The following is a 17,799-nucleotide window of genomic DNA, read 5'->3' as shown; positions in this document are numbered from 1 at the left end:
AATAAAAATCGAATTGAATAATTATTATGGTATTAGTGTATAACCTTGATAGATTAAATGAATATAGGAAAGTAATGGATGATTTTGTGAAATGCATGAACATATGCACAACGAAAGAAACAAAACAGTATAATATTAAAGATGAAGATTTGCATCATGGGAAGATTAACCAAAGAAGAAAGTGACTGTTGTTCATCCATGTCGGCAGTAGAAGTTGTTGGAGAACTAAGAACAACATATTAACATGTTGAAAGATGTAATCCTCTAACATGTGACTCATACATGTAGCACATGAATGTTTTTGCCATTATCCACTGATTCGACTTTTCAGCAGATGTTTTTTTGTGTAAGATTTAAATGATGACAATAATTTTTGATTTTTGACTTTTATTGCAATTTTAAATGCATCTGAATTATAACCTCTGACAAATACCTAATGTCAAAACTAATGATTATTTACACTGTAAGAGGTAAGTTCCAAAAGGGGAACGTTGCTCAAAAAATGTGGTCTGCTCTGCTCTGCTCTGCTCTCTCCCTATCAGGAATCAGATCTGGATGATGTGACTCATTATATAACTTAATTTTGACAAACAGCAATATCATGAAAAATATTCGTGTGGATCTCACTTTGACAAGTAACCCCACCTAGATCAGACCAGACACCCCCACCCCGCAGTAATGACAGCCATCCCCAACATAATGCAGCCTAACACAGACACACAAAAACTCTTAGGAACAACTAAAAAAAAAAAACATGAGGAACAGCACAGGGTGTTGAGCTTGCCTTCCAGTACACAAGATCCCCAAACTGATCAAGGACACCCTCAGATTCTCTGATCAGTCACAACTGTTTTGAAAGCACAAGGGAGACCTTCACAACATTAGGAAGGTGGTCTGATTGGAGTATAATAGATTGTGAAAATATATAAATACGGGAAAACAGATATGAAAGATATTTAGGTTGTGTTACATATATATGACTTATAGTTTAGTTTATTTGCACACGTTAAAAAATACAATGAGAATGTACAGAGTACGAAAGAAATGTGCTGGAGAGGTTAGAAGCCACTGGATGCTTATCAAAGAACCTCCCCTACCAAAACATCAAAAGAAACATAAGAGCACCACAGTGTCCTGTGGTACTCCAGTGCTGCTGATGGTGTGCAGTTCTCCAACCTGACATACTGAAGTCTCCCAGTGAGATAGTCCACTATCCAGGAAGTGTGATGTGAGTCCAATCCCATATCTATTAGCTTGTCTCTCAGCAGCAGAGGCTGGATAGTATTTAATGATCCTCACAGCAGCAGCTGTGTGAGTGTGAGAAAATCCAATGGAGCAGGTAGAGGATGGCGTCCTCCATCCCTACCTACTCCCAGTACACAAACTGCAGTGGCTCTGGACTGCAGAGTGTGGTGGACCTGGGGCCTGATGTGATAGGGCAGTAGCCTCTCCATGGACTTCAAGAAGCTGGATGTCAGGGTGACCGATCTGTAATCGTTCATCTCCCTCAGGTGTAGCTTGGGGACAGGGATGATGCAGGATGTCTTCCATTGCAGGGGACCGCCCTAAGGTGTAGTCTCAGGTTAGACAACACCTTTCACACCACATAACAGTGGTGTAAAAAAGTGTTACCCTTGCCCTTTTTTGTAGGAGGCCCGGCTCTGTGTGAAAAAGTGTTTACCCTCCCCTGTTAAAACATAACTGTGGTTCATCACTTAACTGTGGTTCAATTTCTCTAGCCAAGCCACACCTGTTCTCAATCAAGAAAACACTTAAATAGAACCACTACTACTGCAATCCTCAAAAGGCTTCATGCCAAGATCCAAAGAAATTTAGGAACAAATGAGGAAGACAGTCATTGAGATCTAGCCATTTTTAGCCATTCTAAAGCTTTGGGACTCCAGTGAATCACAGTGAGAACCATTATCCACAAATGGGGAAAACATGGAATAGTGGTGAACCTCACCAGGCCGCATGCACCCTGGATAGGAAGCCAGCCTATCTCCACTTCACTGCTGATCCAACGCCAGTGGACCTTGGTTTAAAGTTTTATTGTCACAGGAAGAAAATAAAAGTTGTTTTTATTTGATAGATGGAATTATGTGTTAATTGTTAACCAAGGAATGAAAGCACTTACAGTGGTGTTTTTACCCTTTCTGATTTCTTACGTTTGCACGTTTGTCACACCTAAATGTTTCAGATCATCAAACTAATTTAAATAAGACAACAAGATAACACAAGTAAATAAAAAATGTTAAATGTTAAAGTTTTTAAATGAAGGTTTTCATAACTGAGGGAAACCAAAATCCAAACTTACATGGCTCAGTGCGAAGAAGTGTTTGTCCGCCCTGTTAAAACATAACTTGCCCTCAGGCCTGATTACTGTCACGCCTATCATTCAAGACATCATTTCAATAGGACCTGCTGATGAAGTGAAGTAGATCAAAAGACTGTCAAAAGCTAGATATCATGTCAAGATCCAAAGAAATTTAGGAACAAATAAGAAAGAAATTAACTGACAAGATGGCACCGTGGAGGGTCGCCTAAGTGCTATGCTCTCTGGTACTTGTTGCTTTTTTACTTGAGACAGCTACGCCAGGACAAGGGAGAGGCCTACAGGCGTGGAGATCGGGACCTGTACAAGCAGGCTGAGAAAGGAGATCAAGGCAGCAAAGAGGAACTACAATGAAAAGTTGTCAAACCGCTTTTCTGCCAACAACTCTACAGCAGTTTGGAAAGGCCTGCAGACCATCACCAATTACAGGAGGCAGAGGATCTCAATGTCTTTTATTCCAGGTTTGAAAGTACTTTCACACCTTCCATTTCCCTCTCCATCTCCATCACAAAAGGTATACCTGCACCCCAAACCTCTCCCCCATCTGACCCCCTCCTTGCACTGAGGATCTACGAACAAGATGTGCGTCAGCTCTTTCAAAGACAGAGGATCAGGAAGGCTCCAGGACCTGATGGAGTGTTTCCGTCCTGCCTGAAAGTCTGCACTGACCAGCTGGCTCCTGTCTTCACCTAGATCTGAGTTGTGTAGTATCCCTCCTGCCTCAAAAGCTCCACCATCATCCCCGTCCCCAAGAAGTCCCCTATCACAGGATTAAATGACTACAGACCAGTCGCCCTGACGTCTGTGGTCATGAAATCCTTTGAACGACTGGAATTGGCCCACCAGAGGGACATCAGTGACCCCCTGCTAGGCCCCCAGCAGTTTGCCTACAGAGCAAACAGATCCGTGGATGATTCAATTCAGTTCATTTTTATTTAAATAGCGCCAATAACAATACAAATTGTCTCAAGACGCTCAACCCAGCTCATATGGAGGAACCCATCTGCCGAAGGCGGGATTTAAATGGATATCAGACCTTTTGTAGTGGTTACTTTCACCACAGAACTTTTTTACTATTATAGAAACAACATACAAACCCTGAACAAACCCCAAAAGGTTTGAAAAATAACCATGTCAGTTGTCATCAGGTTTTGTCATTTTGATGCTGACTGTCAGTATGACAGTATGTCAGCTGACCACTATTCAGTTCAATTCAGTTTTATTTATATAGTGCCAATAACAATACAAATTGTCTCAAGACGCTCCCTTTTAATGGGAAGAAACCTTGAGCAGAACCCAGCTCATATGGAGGGACCCATCTACCAAGGCCAGCCAGGTAGAAACAGAGAAGATAGAGAGAAAGGAAGAACAGGAGAAACAGATGAACGAACTTCTGTCATAGATATACATCAAGCTGAAGGAAACACGTAGAATCTAATAATACAACACACAGCTGATGATCTTATGTGACGGTCTGTGAGCACAACAGGAATCGTGGGCAGGTTGGTGAATTGTTCATCTGGTGGGAGTGGACAACTGGAGAAGGCCATGAAAACTGGGCAGGTTGATGAGACCACAACAGCAGATGTAGCTTAGAACTCCACAGGTCAGATATTCAGCACTCCAAAGCAGAGACCCTCACAAGAAGATGGAGGGGAGGGAAGGGGAGGGGAGAGAGGGTGACACAGCAGTTAGTAATAGAAAATAAATGATAAGAGATGAAAAATAAATTATAAGACATTAGAGGACAGGAGCCAGAGAAGAGAGAGGAGAGGACTGCATTGTCCCCCTGCAGCCTAAGGCTATAGCATCATAACTAAGGGATGGTTAAGTCCAGCTCTAAGTATAAGCTTTGTCAAAAAGGAAAGTCTTAAGCTGCAGTGTCTGCCTCCCAAACCCCAAATGGGAGGTGGTTCCATATGAGAGGAGCCTGATAGCTGAAGGCTCTACCTCCCATTCTACTTTTAGGAACTCTAACTCTAGGAACAACAAGTAGACCTGCACTTAGAAATTGTAGTGATCTGTTGGGACAATATGGTACTATGAGGTCTTTCAGATATGATGGGCCCTTTCAAGGCCTTGTATGTAAGGAGGAGGATCTTAAATTAAATTCTAGATTTTAAAGGGAGCCAATGAAGAGAAGCTAAAACTGGAGTAATATGATCTCTCTTGCTAATTCCTGTCAGTGCTCTTGCTGCAGCGTTTTGAATCAATTGGAGGCTTTTTAAAGAGCTATTTGGACAGCCAGACAGTAGTGAGTTACAATAATCCACCCTGGAAGACACAAATGCATGAACTAGTTTTTCCGCATCACTCTGTTGATGCAGTCAACATGGCTCTGCACTACATCCTGCACCACCTGGACTCTGCAGGGACCTATGCACGGGTTCTGTTTGTGGACTTCAGCTCTGCGTTCAACACCATCATCCCTGAGCTTCTCCACCACAAGCTGTTCCAGCTTACTGTGCTCCCCTCCACCTGTCAGTAGATCACCAGCTTCCTGAGCGGTAGCGGGGGAGCGACAGTCTGTATCTTCCCCTCCAATCACGTCGCTCCGTCTCCATCTTTCTCCATCTTTGCGTCGGCCAATCGCTGTAGCCATTGTCCAAAATTGCCGGGGCGGACCAATCGCCGCCCGCCGTCTCCATCTTTGCTCTCGGCCAATCCCCGTGGCCATTGTCCAAAATTGCGAGCCGGACCAATCGCGGTCCGACATTTCCATCTTTCCGACGGCCAATCACGACGGCGCATCTCCAAAATTCAACCGTCCGGCCTTCACGCAGCCGCAGAAGACCTCTACTGTCATTTCAAATTTACCGCCTCGAATGATTGGAAAGACGTACAACCTTCAGCCGTCTGTAACTACAAAAGGTAAATATGTGGCTAATATCATTGTATTCCGTCAGCTGTCTAGCTTGCTCGGTGTTAACTTTTCATTCATCGCAAAACGTAAACACGCTCCTTTCTAATGTTGTATTAAATAAACTAGCGGGTAGCTAGGCAGATATTAATGATATATTAAAGAGAGAAATAACTATTAAAAGAATCGACTGTGACGTCGCATCGCATGTGTAGTTCAAACGTGACCGTTGTGCTTCGACAGCAACGTACGTTACTGTAACTCCCGGTAACGTACAGTAACGCTCTATCACTGTAACGTACTGCTTATCAGTATGCCAGTATGACGTCAGAGTATGAGAGTATGTTCTTATGTACTTTTAGCATAACATTATGAATGAAATCTGTATAGTTTTCACTTCTGTTGTCACAAAAGTCTTGAATATGCACTGTTACCAGTTACTAATAAGCTACAGTAACGTTAGGCAGTAAATCTGTCTGCTGGTAACATTCACTTCTGTTGTAACCACTGTCTTCAACATGCACCGCTGCTACTGGTAGGCTACTAGTAGATAACAAGCTAGTATTCACTTCTGTTGTCATAAATATATAATATGTAGGCTACTGCAGTTTATAATTAGCTGTTCGTTTGTGTGATTGTATGCAAGTAAGAACCTACGGTGTGCACAAATATCTGTGTATTAGTAAGTTACAAAAGTGTGCACATTGGTCATATTTGTGTTATGAGCAAATATTAGCTGTATTGGTATAAATATCATTTTCCTGTTAATAACAGATGGGTCCAAACAAAAAAAACATAGGGCCGTGGGAGAGGAGGAGAGGAGATCAGGTGTTTGGCTCTGAGGCAGGAAACAGACCAGCACCTCGTCAGAAGAAGTGGCATGATCTATGTCTGAAGGTAAACCTGGACAGAGTGATATGTGTATCATATCAAATGTAAAGCTATGACGTATTTAAAGGGAACACCTTCTTATTCGCTGTCAAACATAGAGATTGAGAAATGCCCAATGTAGATGAGGGGACAGATGTCACTGTTTGGAGGTGCACAGAGCTGTAAATGTGTTTTTCATGTAAAGAAGGTATCTAAAGTCTCTTATGACGTGCTGGTGTTCAATTCTGTTGTATTACAATTTTTTTTTATCTTGTCTGTGAACCCGTAGCCTTCCAGTTCGTTCCCTGTCTCAGTGCATCCAGGAACCTCATGTACAGTGGCACAGCAGCCATGGCCTTCACCTGGTGAGACGCTACAGCCAGGACTCTACCTGCAGGTTCACCACCACCACCACCACCAAAGGATGTCTCCTTAGCTGGTGGTGAACCTTGGCATCAGTAAGTAATGAGGATTTACTTGTGCTGATATTTACATTATTATTATTAGAATTATTATTAATATAACTCCAGTTTCCTCCCACCTCTAAAGACATTCTCGTTAGGCTGATTGGTGACTCTAAATTGACCCTCGGTGTGAGTGTGAGTGTGAATGGTTGTGTGTCTCTGCGTTAGCCCTGTGATAGACTAGCGACCTGTCCAGGTTGTACCCCGCCTCTCACCTGATGCCAGCTGGGATAGACTCCCGTAACCCCCACGACCCTAGTGCAGGATTAAGTGATACAGAAGATGAGATGAGAGAAGATTATTAATATACTCAACTATAAAAAATGTCCCAGTTAAGGTCATTTTTTTCTTTTTGTCAGTTTACAAAGCCACAGTTTAGTGGCTCTCATGGTGCCATGTTAAAGCCAAACTTAAGTTTGGCTGGGAAGCATTCACTCATGTAAAGTAAAGAGAATGATACATAGATAGACTTTGATTTAATAAATACACTGGTACACTGTTATTGTTCTCATGTAGCAGTAACTATAGTGGGGCTTTCATGCATTCATTCCATGTTTAATTGATTTGGTTTTATTGACTGCTGTGCCAATAATGATGGATTCACTCATTCATTACCATCTACGGTTATCTTATATTGTGAACTGTGCCTTCATTCCCTCAGACCTCTGATGTATCCAGCCCCATCACAAGCCCCACAAAAAGAAAAGTGTCACCAGCTGGACGCACACTGTTTCTCCTGTCTCTCTTCCTCCTTCTCCTGTTCCTGTATCAAGCTTCTTCCATTCTGCCTCCACTGCTACAGCTGTAAGAACATATTCTACTACACAAGAGCTGCTCTTGAGTAGATTGTTATCATATCGATGTATTAAACTTATTATTTTAAGCATTTTCTTTTCTTTTTATTAAGTGTTATCTGCCACCTCCTCCTGTGTCTCCCCAGGAACCCCCTCTGCTCCTCTCACCTTGCCATTGCCTAAAAATGTGGGGATCGTACCTGTTTCAGATGCTGCCTGGCTGCCCACAAAGCTGCTAAAGACATTTCAGCAGCCCTGTGGAAAGACCAGCGTCTTTTCAAAGACCTGAAACTGTGGTATGATCCACCAGAGTCCTCCCTCATATACCATCAGGTCCTCACTCCTGAGCGCTTCTTCCACCACGACTTTTCTCATGGAAAAAACATGGTGTGACATTCTTTGTCAATATGTATATAATGTAAATAGTTTTAAAAGAAAAAAGTCTTAATTTGCTGCTGTTCTATTTTGTTTTTTAACTTTAACACACGTGTTTGTGAGTGTGTGTGTGAAATTTGTAATAAATTTGTTACATTTCAGTGACTGTCTTCATTTTTTACTGCAAAAATGCAAACTCACTCATAGAAAACGATAAAATTGTTGCAGTACTTCATTCAGAAATATTAAAATGACTATAAAAGTACATTTAGATACATGTGATAACACTTGGTAGTAGTCTGTGTTAAAGGCCTCATGTTCCAACGGTGGAATCGAACCAGCGACCTTTGGGTCAAGAGCCTCCTATGCTTTTCTGCAGTTAAGTGTCATATTTGGTTAAATTTCTCAAATTAATAGACCAGAATATGTGTGATTTTACTTGTGATGGACAGTAGAGACACTAATAACTACAGGCTCCTTCCATCTTTTCAAAATTTCCTCTCTTTTCCTTCTTTTTCCTTCTTTTTCCTTCTTCCCCCTTCTTCCCCCTCTTCCTTCTTCTTCCCCCGCCTATCCAGACTATTGTTCCCCAGCTTTCCCCCGCGAGGCAGCAGGTAAGACTGGGAAGTTTCACATCCAGCACCCGGACTCTCAGCACTGGCGCTCCCCAGGGATGTGTTCTCTCCCCACTACTCTTCTCCCTCTACACTAATGACTGCACCTCTCGGGACCCTTCTGTGAAACTCCTGAAGTTTGCAGATGACACCACCGTCACAGTGAGAACCATTATCCACAAATGGCAAAAATATGGAACAGTTGTGAACCTTGCCAGGACTGTCCAGCCAACCAAAATTACCTATTTCTCCAGCTCTGTCCCTACCCCAGAGTCTACCTTCTGTATCATTTTGTCCAGCTGTGAAGTTCTCTTCTTCTTAGTGCTGCCTTTCCAGCTCACCATAGCATAGAAGAGGGCACTGACAACAGTAGTCTGATAGAACATGTCCAGCCGCTATTGGCAGATATTAAATGACCTTATCTTCTTGAGGAAATAGAGATGACTCGAACCTTTTTTCTATTATTATTTTGTATTTGTGCAGTCTATGTTATGTTATTAGTCTATGTCAGGGGTTGGCAACCTTCAACACTCAAAGAGCCACTTGGACCCATTTCCCAAAGAAAAGAAAACACTAGGAGCCACAAAAACCCTTTGACATCTAAAATGAAGATAACACTGCATATATAATTTTACCTCTATGCTAGGCCTATTTATAAAAAACTATAGTGTGTTGCATTTATGAAATGGAAGAACTGCTACAGAGAAAATAAAATTTTATTTATGCATACATAACAGGGATTTATCTATGGTTGGCTTACCTCCTGTCGAAAAGTTCAATAAATAGCTGGACCTGCCGGCAGGTGTCGCACATCGGCAGTTGTGACGTATTTTGAGCGACAAAAAATTAAACACATTTTATTTTACTTTTATTTTTATGTTACAATATCACCATAAATTCAAATTTAGAATGATGTTACAACCATGAGTGTAATGTGGCATTTAATGTCATTCAGTTGTTGTGCAGCTCTCGCTCGTCCACTATTGAGTGAATAGTTGCCGACGCAGTTAGAGTGAAAAAGTAAACGACTTTGATCAGCGTCCTTGCTCCGCACCACTCGCCACAGAGAGCCGCATGCAGCTCCGGAGCCGCGGGTTGCCAACCCCTGGTCTATGTGACCGAGATATAGACCCTTATAGGTCTGAACCACCTCTACACACTCCCTATTTTATGCTGCAGGTGGGGCCTGGATCTTTGGAAATCCACTATCATCTCCTTGGTTTTAGCTGTATTGATCAGAATGTGGTTTGCTTCTCTCCATAAGACAAAGTTGTTCACCAGATTCTGGTACTCCTGCTCTTGTCCATCCCTGGTACACCTGTGGGAACAGTAAAATGTATGCGTGCTTATGAGTGCTTTAATAATCAGGTTTAATTACTAGAAGTGATTTAATATGCAATATATGGGACATAATCACTGGAACAGAATACACTGAACATGTACTGCGTGCAGAAGTGGAAAACACTGAAGGCCGAATGATATGATTGTATTGAGAACAACCTGTACTTAAAGGTCACAATGTATTCTCTGAAGATGTCTCGCGGGGGGAGCAGGACGCGCCGGACCACAATCTAACAGAGAAAGTGTGTCAAAGAGGAGAAGTAGAGGAGCCAATCAGGAAGTAGACAAACACCCTAGACTGTAGGAATAGAAAAGAACTGCTCCCGCGAAGGCAACTCAGATCCAGACTCATATCTTTGTATGTACTGTGGTCTCCACACTCTGCAGACTGTGAATAAATACTCGTACTGGACGTCATTCTCTCGTCTCTTTATTCCTCACATCAACGGACCCGGAGAGGAGAGGAAAGCAGGGCTAAAATTCCTCCTCAACACACCCCACAATTGCAGTGATTTCCCTGGATGAACAAGGGTTTGATCATATTATGTCTTTTTGAAATCTGTAATCAAAGCTGATGTCCAACCTTCTTGAAACATATGCTGGCCAAATCCAGGAGATGTTGCCTAGTATTGACAACTTAATTGTCAACTTATTTCTGATTGACAAGTGAGCTCCAGAACATTTTCATCCCAAGCACTCATATGTAGCAACACATGAACTCGCGATAGGAACACAGAGGCAGCTGGAGACTATTTATTGTTGTCTTGCGTATTTCAAATCAAGATCATATTCAAAGTACAAAACATTTTTGTGTTGTTTCAACATATACAGTGTGTGATTTGCGTATATAAGTATACTTTATTTGTAATTGCAGACATTACAAACTGTTTAAACTGCTATTTCAAATCTCTCAACTCTCAACTTTCATTTGGTAACTTTCATTTGCTAACATTGTGTTGCTTTGTTCTGTAAAGTTCTGGAACATACAGTTGTGTGTATGTATATGTTAAAATAGCATCATGCACTAATGTAAATAATCTTGCTTGTTATGACCTTCCCAATACCCAGAGTGATTAAAGTGATTTCGTTGAAGTGTACCTCTGTAAATCATTCAATGTGTGATTTAAATGTGGCATTTATGTATGTACGCAGAGTAGCATTGAGTAAGTGTATGCATCAATTTATGTCTAAACAATGATCTGCTGAGATAGATTTTTATACATATTGTTGATGAGAGGGCACAGCCTATATTTTCGATATTTTCAAACCATACCACTGTACAAGTAGAGGGAGTAGAGCCACAATATCGATAGAGGAGGCTTAAACAGGCCAGTACGTGTGTCTCAATATCTACTACCACTTATCCTCACTAGGTTTGCAGGGGTTCCTGGAGTCTATCTCAGCGGTCATCAGGCGAGAGGCAGGGCACACCCTGGACACGTCTCCAGTATATCGCAGGGCTACATTCTAATTTGTATATAGTGTCCTTTTAGTTAGTTTGTTGTACATGCCTTGTCTGGTTTACTTATTTATTGAATATATCTTTTGCACTGACGGGAGAGCTGTACCTAAATTTTGTTGTGCAATGTATATTGTTATATGCTACCGTGCAATGAGAATAAATACTCTAATCTAATCTAATCTAATCTAATGTAACACAGAGACAAACAACCATTCGTACTCACACCAACAGGTAGGGTCAATTTAGAGTCACTAATTAACCTAGTCTTTGGAGATGGGAGGAAACCGGAGTACCCGGAGAAAACCCACGCAGACATCCGCCCAGAAAGGACCCGGGCTTTCTTGCTGGGAAGCATCAGTGCTAACCACAGGGCCACTGCCACATACACAGTATGTGCGTCAAAAGCACTAATTACTAATAGATAAGAGAAAGAAATATCACAACATTAACATATTTGATCATTACATAATCAATAAGTCCATCCACCAAAACAAAAAGTCATGCTAGTGAACATCAATTTTACCTTGACCACCATCAAATATATACAGCGACAAGCAAACACATGTTTCACATGTAATTTTCATATCTGATACTGAACAGTTTCATTTTCTTAACTAAGGCTTCCCCAGAAGGCATACTTAACATACACACAGTATGACACTGGCTGTTATGTGTAGGAAATAAAAACTGCTAAAAGAATCTTAAAATCGATCCTGAAACGCTCAGGGAGATGAAACACTGAGGCAAGGAGTGGATGGATCGGATAGGCGTGGCTGAGTGTGTAGTAGTCCATATGTAAACAGAACAGAATGACTTGTACTAGAAGACTGGGTAGTGTTCACAGACATCAATATTCTTCTTGTCTTCAATCAGTGCGTTTACATTCAGAGCTTAATTGAGCTATGCTCGAAATCCGACTTTCTGACTACAGTCCTTGTCCCAGTTTACATGCAGCACAAGAAAATCAAATAACTGTTCTCCTCCTCCACACTAGGTGGCGATACGTGTCTTTTCAGTGGGATAATGCCATATTAATACGGCCCGTTTTACAGTTGACCTATTAGGTCATATAATAAACAAGAGTCGTTCATGCGGCAGACTGGCATCTCAAACAACAATCAGATGGACAATAGTACATTTTTTAATCCGTACGTAATGTGTGTGTTACTTCTGGTGCAGGTAAGATATGCGCTATCCCTCAGATGGCTCTTCTTGTACTGCAACCGGCTTTCTTAGATGTTTTTGTTCCGGGGTCACACACATTATCCGATTGAAAACTTCGATTCACTGTATACATGCCGGAGACAACCAAATTCCAATCGCATTATCTGGGTGTCTCAATCGGATAATGAGAACTCTAATGAGAAAAATCGGAGTAACGTGTTTACATGCACCCAAGTTCTCCTGTTATAGTCCAATTAAGGCAATAATTCTTTTTTTTTCACATGCATGTAAACGCACTGATTGTCAGCATGGTTCATATAGTGACCGAGGAAGGAGAAATCATAGATATAGTATAAGAGGGATTACAGAATGGGTGAATAACTGGTCAACATTGTTAGCATTGTAGCCTGGATTGATGACAAAGCAATATGAGATTCTCTAGAGTGGCAGTGTAATACATGTAGTTTAATAGCACCAGTGTAATGGCACACAGAATATACAGTTTTAAGCATAAGATCTATAAATTACAACATTTTACCCTTTTGGGGCTCTGCTCCTTTTATACAAATTAACAGCACTGGAGACAATTAAAACCAGGACCAGAAAGCCAGCCACTGCTGATAATCCAACGATTGCTTCAGATATTCACATCTGCATCTGCAGGGAAACAGAAAATATTGGAGTTAACCATATAGAGAAAACTGGCATGTGTGAATGATAAAATAAGCAGTGTACACAGGTCCTCATGCTCTGTCTTTCAATAATCTACATTACTGAAAGTAACCAAGCGACCTATTTGATGTAACCCAGGAGTGGAAAGGAGGCCAGGAAATAAAATAAATAATAGACATGGAAAGAAGAAAGAATTAACACTGGCTTGATTTCCTCTTCAGAGGACAGCTCCTGGCAAGTGAAGGTATGACATTTGATGCTTAATGAACTTGTAATGTTTCCTTTAGAATTCTTGAATACTTGTTTAACCACCCAGTGAGTTGCTTTATATTTCCCCAGTAATGGCACACACACAGCAAACAGATGTTCATGGTTCTGAAAAAAAAATGAGAGAAAAAGCTCTCTCATTAGCGACAGCTGCTGTGTATAATATTATATGCACCTAAATGTTGTCAGTATTTATTTGTATACAGACTGTGATTGGATCGTGAGTACTGGCAGGGGACACATGTTGAAACCCATTTTATTACACAGGTACTTTAAGCTGGCCATTTAAATGGGTCTGAAAGGGTCCTATTAGAGGATGTCCACAGTCAGGCTCCAGGGCAGCTTGACCCTTCTACCTCCTGCTGTGAGGATGCAGTGGAAACACATGCACTGAAGGCTTGGCATTATTAAAGCGAGGTAATGAAGGCTTTTCCATACAGCATATGAAACTAAGCTATTGATCGTTCCTAAAAGGTGAGCTGTAAAAAGCCAAATAAACCAGCAAACAACAGCCACCCAGAATGTTACAGCACAAGATTTCTTACTGTTGTTTCCCTTGGTGTTTTTCTGGGGGACCAACATGTGTTGAGTATTGTCCAAGTGTCCATCATTGACTTCTGGGTGTATGCCTAGTAAATGGCACATTAGTGGGTATACGTTGACAGTCTCAAAGGGGCCAACCTCCAGGTTTGTCAGAATCAGGTCCAACTGCCCTGAAGAAAGGCTTCATGTCCATCACTTGGTTATCAAATCTATACTTTCCTTTGTGTGACTACACAGAGAGATAAAACAAAGAAATCTATTATTCTCTGACACAATTTACTTGAGATGAGCTTTGAGTTGATTAGTACTGTATCATTATTTTTGAGAGGATTTCAGTCCAGGATTTTTGCAGAAAAAGAAAATATTCGATAACGTTTGCTGAAAGTGAGAAGTTACATGAATAGCTCTTAAGTCTGTAAAGCCGGGCCTTTACTATTTCACAAATTTAACGAGTGACATGTGCATTAACTCACCCAACTGATTACGTATCCAGGATCAGCAAGAAGAATAATAGGAAGGAGTCGAGGATGTTTACTGTATTGAAGCCGTGTTGGCATCTCTTCCTTTTTAAGTACATGAAGGTGAGGGTGGCTTCCATCCAGAGCCTGGTAGACCTTTTCCAGCATCCCATTTTTAGGAAGTAGCATCATAGCAGGACCATAATCCCCCAGGTGCAACTTGATATCCGTGAAGCTGAAGCCAGAGATCTTAGAAAGGATGATCTCATTTACTTCTCCACCTCGCAGAACTCTAGTCATCCCATGGTCAGCAGTTATAATAATGTTGAGCCTGTCAGTGAGGCCATGGTCTTTGGTCTTGTCACGGATGTAGCCAACAGTACGATCCACTTGTCGAACCATCGCCCGGCGTTCTGAAGAATCTGGTCCATATTTGTGGCCAATGCCATGTGGTTCTCCAAAGTATAGGGAGACAAAGTCCAGGTTTTGTTGGTGAAACCACTCTCCCATCACCTTGTCAATATTCAGCTTACAATCTGTCTCATTGGAATAATCATAAAAATGAAGCTCCACTTGCCTCACCTTGACAAATTCTCCGTTGTAGGTGGCCGCTGTGCCAGGGAAATGTAGAGAGCCTGCTTTGAGACCCTGGAAGATGGTGTAAATGACACAAAAAGGAAAAGATGCATAAAACAACAACAACAAAAGCATACTAGAAAATTACCTCTGGAAATTTTTGAAAGGGCTACGGGGGGCTGCTGCCGGGGGTATCGTCTCTGTCAACATGAGAGTTAGCACACTTTGCCCACATTCAGCACAGTTAGCTTACGGTTAGCACAGTTAGCCTGTGTGTGAGTAATGCGCGCTTACGTTCGCATGTGTGTGCAGCCTACTACTCTTCCTGTGTGTATCTGTAACTGTAATAGCATAAAGTTGACTGTGTGTTTGTGTGTGCATGTGTATGTATGTATGTCATACACATACACAGACAGGTACTTTGCCGCGAACAGACAAGTTGTTGAAGTTAAATGAAGTCTCTAGGTGAAAGTATGCCTGAGCATTAGATCTTTGAAAAACTGTCTTTTTTGCGTGTTTTTTTTCCGGCCGTACCATTCATTTTCAATGGGAAATTTGTTGCAGTTTTTCACGACTTGCGTCTCAAAACATTCGTATTTCGTAAAGAAAAGTAATAGTGCACCGATCCCGATCGAACCGCACGTTTTGATATATAACTCACTTGAGTTAAGGGACAAAAAAAAAATGAGGAAGATGAAAGATAAATAAGAAGAAGAGACACGCAGTTTAACAATAGGGCCTAGGGCGCTGCCCTGTAGCTCAATTAAAACTACATGATATTACACAACCTAAAGTACCTGTCGTTGTGCTGTTATCCAGATGGGCAAGCTGCCATTGTCTGGATAAGTTTCCACGAACTGAGTCACGTAGTTTGGCTTCTTCTCCGTAGTGCTCGTCTTAAAAAAAATATTACGGATTTCTCCGTAATTCTCAATGCGGCGTCCTGATAAAAAGAGAAATTATATATGAAAGATGCTTTAAAAAGCAGTTGGACTTCTCATTATCTCAACTCTGGTAGGGTAAAGGGAAAGAACCTGAAACTCAATGATTTTGGATTAGTAATGTTAATAATTGGTAAACAAATTCACAGAGGAAGAAGGAGGAGACAAAAAAAAAGTTGTGTGTGTGAAAATCAGTGGAATGAAAAGATAATAAAACAATCAAATCCACACCAAAACAGTGGCACCCAGCCAGTCAACTGTAGCTAATGAATTGTGTGCAGGTTTGCAAGGATAAAAAAAAAAAAGTCCTCTAAAACAAAACTTAAAGTAAGTAGCTACAGAACGTGTAACCACTAGCAACCTAGTCAAAGGTATCCACTGGTCAATCACTAGACAGAAGCAATGGTGGTAGGTAGTAGGCTATCTGATGGTGGTATGTGGTCCCCAAGGCTAATTGGGACTTTGGAATTCATGGTTAGGACATGAGGGTGAATTTCTGCACGTTTATGAAGAAACCTACTTTTCAAAAACATTTTAAACTTTTTGTTCTGGTTGTTTCCATTACATTGATGAGCCTCATAAGTACATTTAAATTAAACTATGTCAGTGTTTACTGTTTTTGTTTTTTTTTTGTTTTTTCCAGAATACCTGTGAGCACGGTGAAGTGTGTCGGGCTGGTGAAGGTGAGGAAAGGTGGTGTGACATATTTCGCCTTCACGCCATCCTGGGCCATCTTATCCAGGTTAGGAGTGTCCACATCTTGGTCATAGTCCCAGCGGAATCCGTCAAAGGAGATGAGCAGCAGCTTATTCCTGGTGGATCCAGGCCCTGTAGTATCCCATGGTGCTGCAGCAGTGGAGGGAGCGTTGCCAATGAGGCAGAGCACGGGAAGGAAGAGCAGGAAAATTACAGAATTGACACCAGCATTGACTTCTTGACTTCTTCTTCTCCCTCTTCTACTTCTTGTGCCCCGAGCACAATGTGTTTTATATCCCAAGTAAAGACAGATAAGAAGATGCAGCAGCTAATCAAGTCATAAAAAATTACATAATTTATTTTCATGGCTGTAACTACGTTACTTGTTGACCCAACATTGCAACAATATATTTATAAATTCTAAATTAATCTGCAAAGGGATTTTGGTATTGTAGATTATGTAAATATTTAATTTTAATATTTATTAGGATCTGGAATTTCCCCCAAAAGCAGCTGACAGACAGCCAGTGACTCTAGGTGGGGTTGTTATTGATGGAATGTAAGTTGCATAAAATTAAGGTGTGGTTGTCCTTGGAACATATGCCAAAAAGTAGCCATTTAGGGGCATCCTTCCTCATTTATTTTTTTGTTTGTTTGTTTGTTTGTTTGTTTTACATTTTTTTGAAGGGGCCCATGGTTTGCCTGTCCTTACAGTGCATGCCTGCAGAAAACCTGTCACTTTGTTGATCTCTGGGAGGCTGATCCCAGTGATCCTCATAGCAGCTTTGACCACCCTGTGGAGGCTTTCCTTGTCCACCTTGGTGCAGCTGTTGAACCAGTAGTCCATATGTGAGCACACTCTCCACTGCACGGTGGTAAAAGTTGGTCAGCAGTCTCTGGGGACGATTTACCTGCTTAAGCTTCCGGAGATAGAAGAGGCGTTGCTGGGCCATCGCTATGGCAGAGGCGATGTTCTTCCCCCATGACAAGTCCTCTGTCATGGTCACGCCCAGGAACTTGAAACACAAGACCGTCTCCACCTCCTCAGTCACGATGAGGAGTGGTGAGTGGCTGAGCTGTCTGGTCTTGTGGAAGTCAATGATCATTTCCTTGTTTTTGTTGTGTTGAGAGCCAGGTTGTTGTTACTGCATCATGCTGCCAGCTGTTCAACCTCTGTTCTGTATGCAGTTTCATTATTTCCGGTTTAAATAAAAGAGTGTCAAAAAACAAAAACTAAATTAATAAAGTTGAGATGAAAAGTGATGACATGTTGACATGCAAAATAAAATATACAGCTTTTACCTGGTTCACTACATAATTTCATCATCATCATACCCATCAACTGTAAGTGATCTATGGCTCCTGTC

At 41.4% G+C, this 17,799-nt stretch overlaps 1 protein-coding gene and 1 long non-coding RNA gene across 2 annotated transcripts; one reads left to right on the top strand and one right to left on the bottom strand.

The window, feature by feature from the left end:
- Positions 1-5,385: 5,385 nt before the first annotated feature.
- On the top strand, positions 5,386-8,247 carry LOC125022636. Its single transcript, XR_007114468.1, has 4 exons — positions 5,386-6,092; positions 6,355-6,523; positions 7,191-7,333; positions 7,470-8,247. It is a non-coding gene; the product is annotated as an uncharacterized LOC125022636 (long non-coding RNA).
- A 2,144-nt stretch (positions 8,248-10,391) lies between these two features.
- On the bottom strand, positions 10,392-17,538 carry LOC125022847 (ectonucleotide pyrophosphatase/phosphodiesterase family member 7-like). The gene is made up of 5 exons (XM_047609788.1): positions 17,108-17,538; positions 16,385-16,698; positions 15,593-15,738; positions 14,235-14,867; positions 10,392-12,936 (listed from the first exon to the last, which is right to left on the bottom strand). The coding sequence occupies exons 1-5, from the start codon at positions 17,536-17,538 to the stop codon at positions 12,925-12,927; spliced, it is 1,536 nt and encodes a 511-aa protein (XP_047465744.1). The 3' UTR covers positions 10,392-12,924.
- Between the last annotated feature and the right edge of the window lie 261 nt (positions 17,539-17,799).

This window comes from Mugil cephalus, chromosome 16 (assembly GCF_022458985.1).
Source record: "Mugil cephalus isolate CIBA_MC_2020 chromosome 16, CIBA_Mcephalus_1.1, whole genome shotgun sequence".
Lineage (NCBI taxonomy): Eukaryota > Metazoa > Chordata > Actinopteri > Mugiliformes > Mugilidae > Mugil > Mugil cephalus.
This window is presented reverse-complemented; position numbering and strand designations above follow the sequence as displayed.

Coding starts and splice junctions, on each gene's coding strand:
- LOC125022847 (XM_047609788.1), bottom strand. CDS start 17,538: ATGATCATTGACTTCCACAAGACCAGACAGCTCAGCCACTCACCACTC. Junction 15,739..16,384: donor ACACTTCACCGTGCTCACAG/GTATTCTGGAAA, acceptor TCTTTTTATCAG/GACGCCGCATTGAGAATTAC. Junction 14,868..15,592: donor GGATAACAGCACAACGACAG/GTACTTTAGGTT, acceptor ACCATCTTCCAG/GGTCTCAAAGCAGGCTCTCT.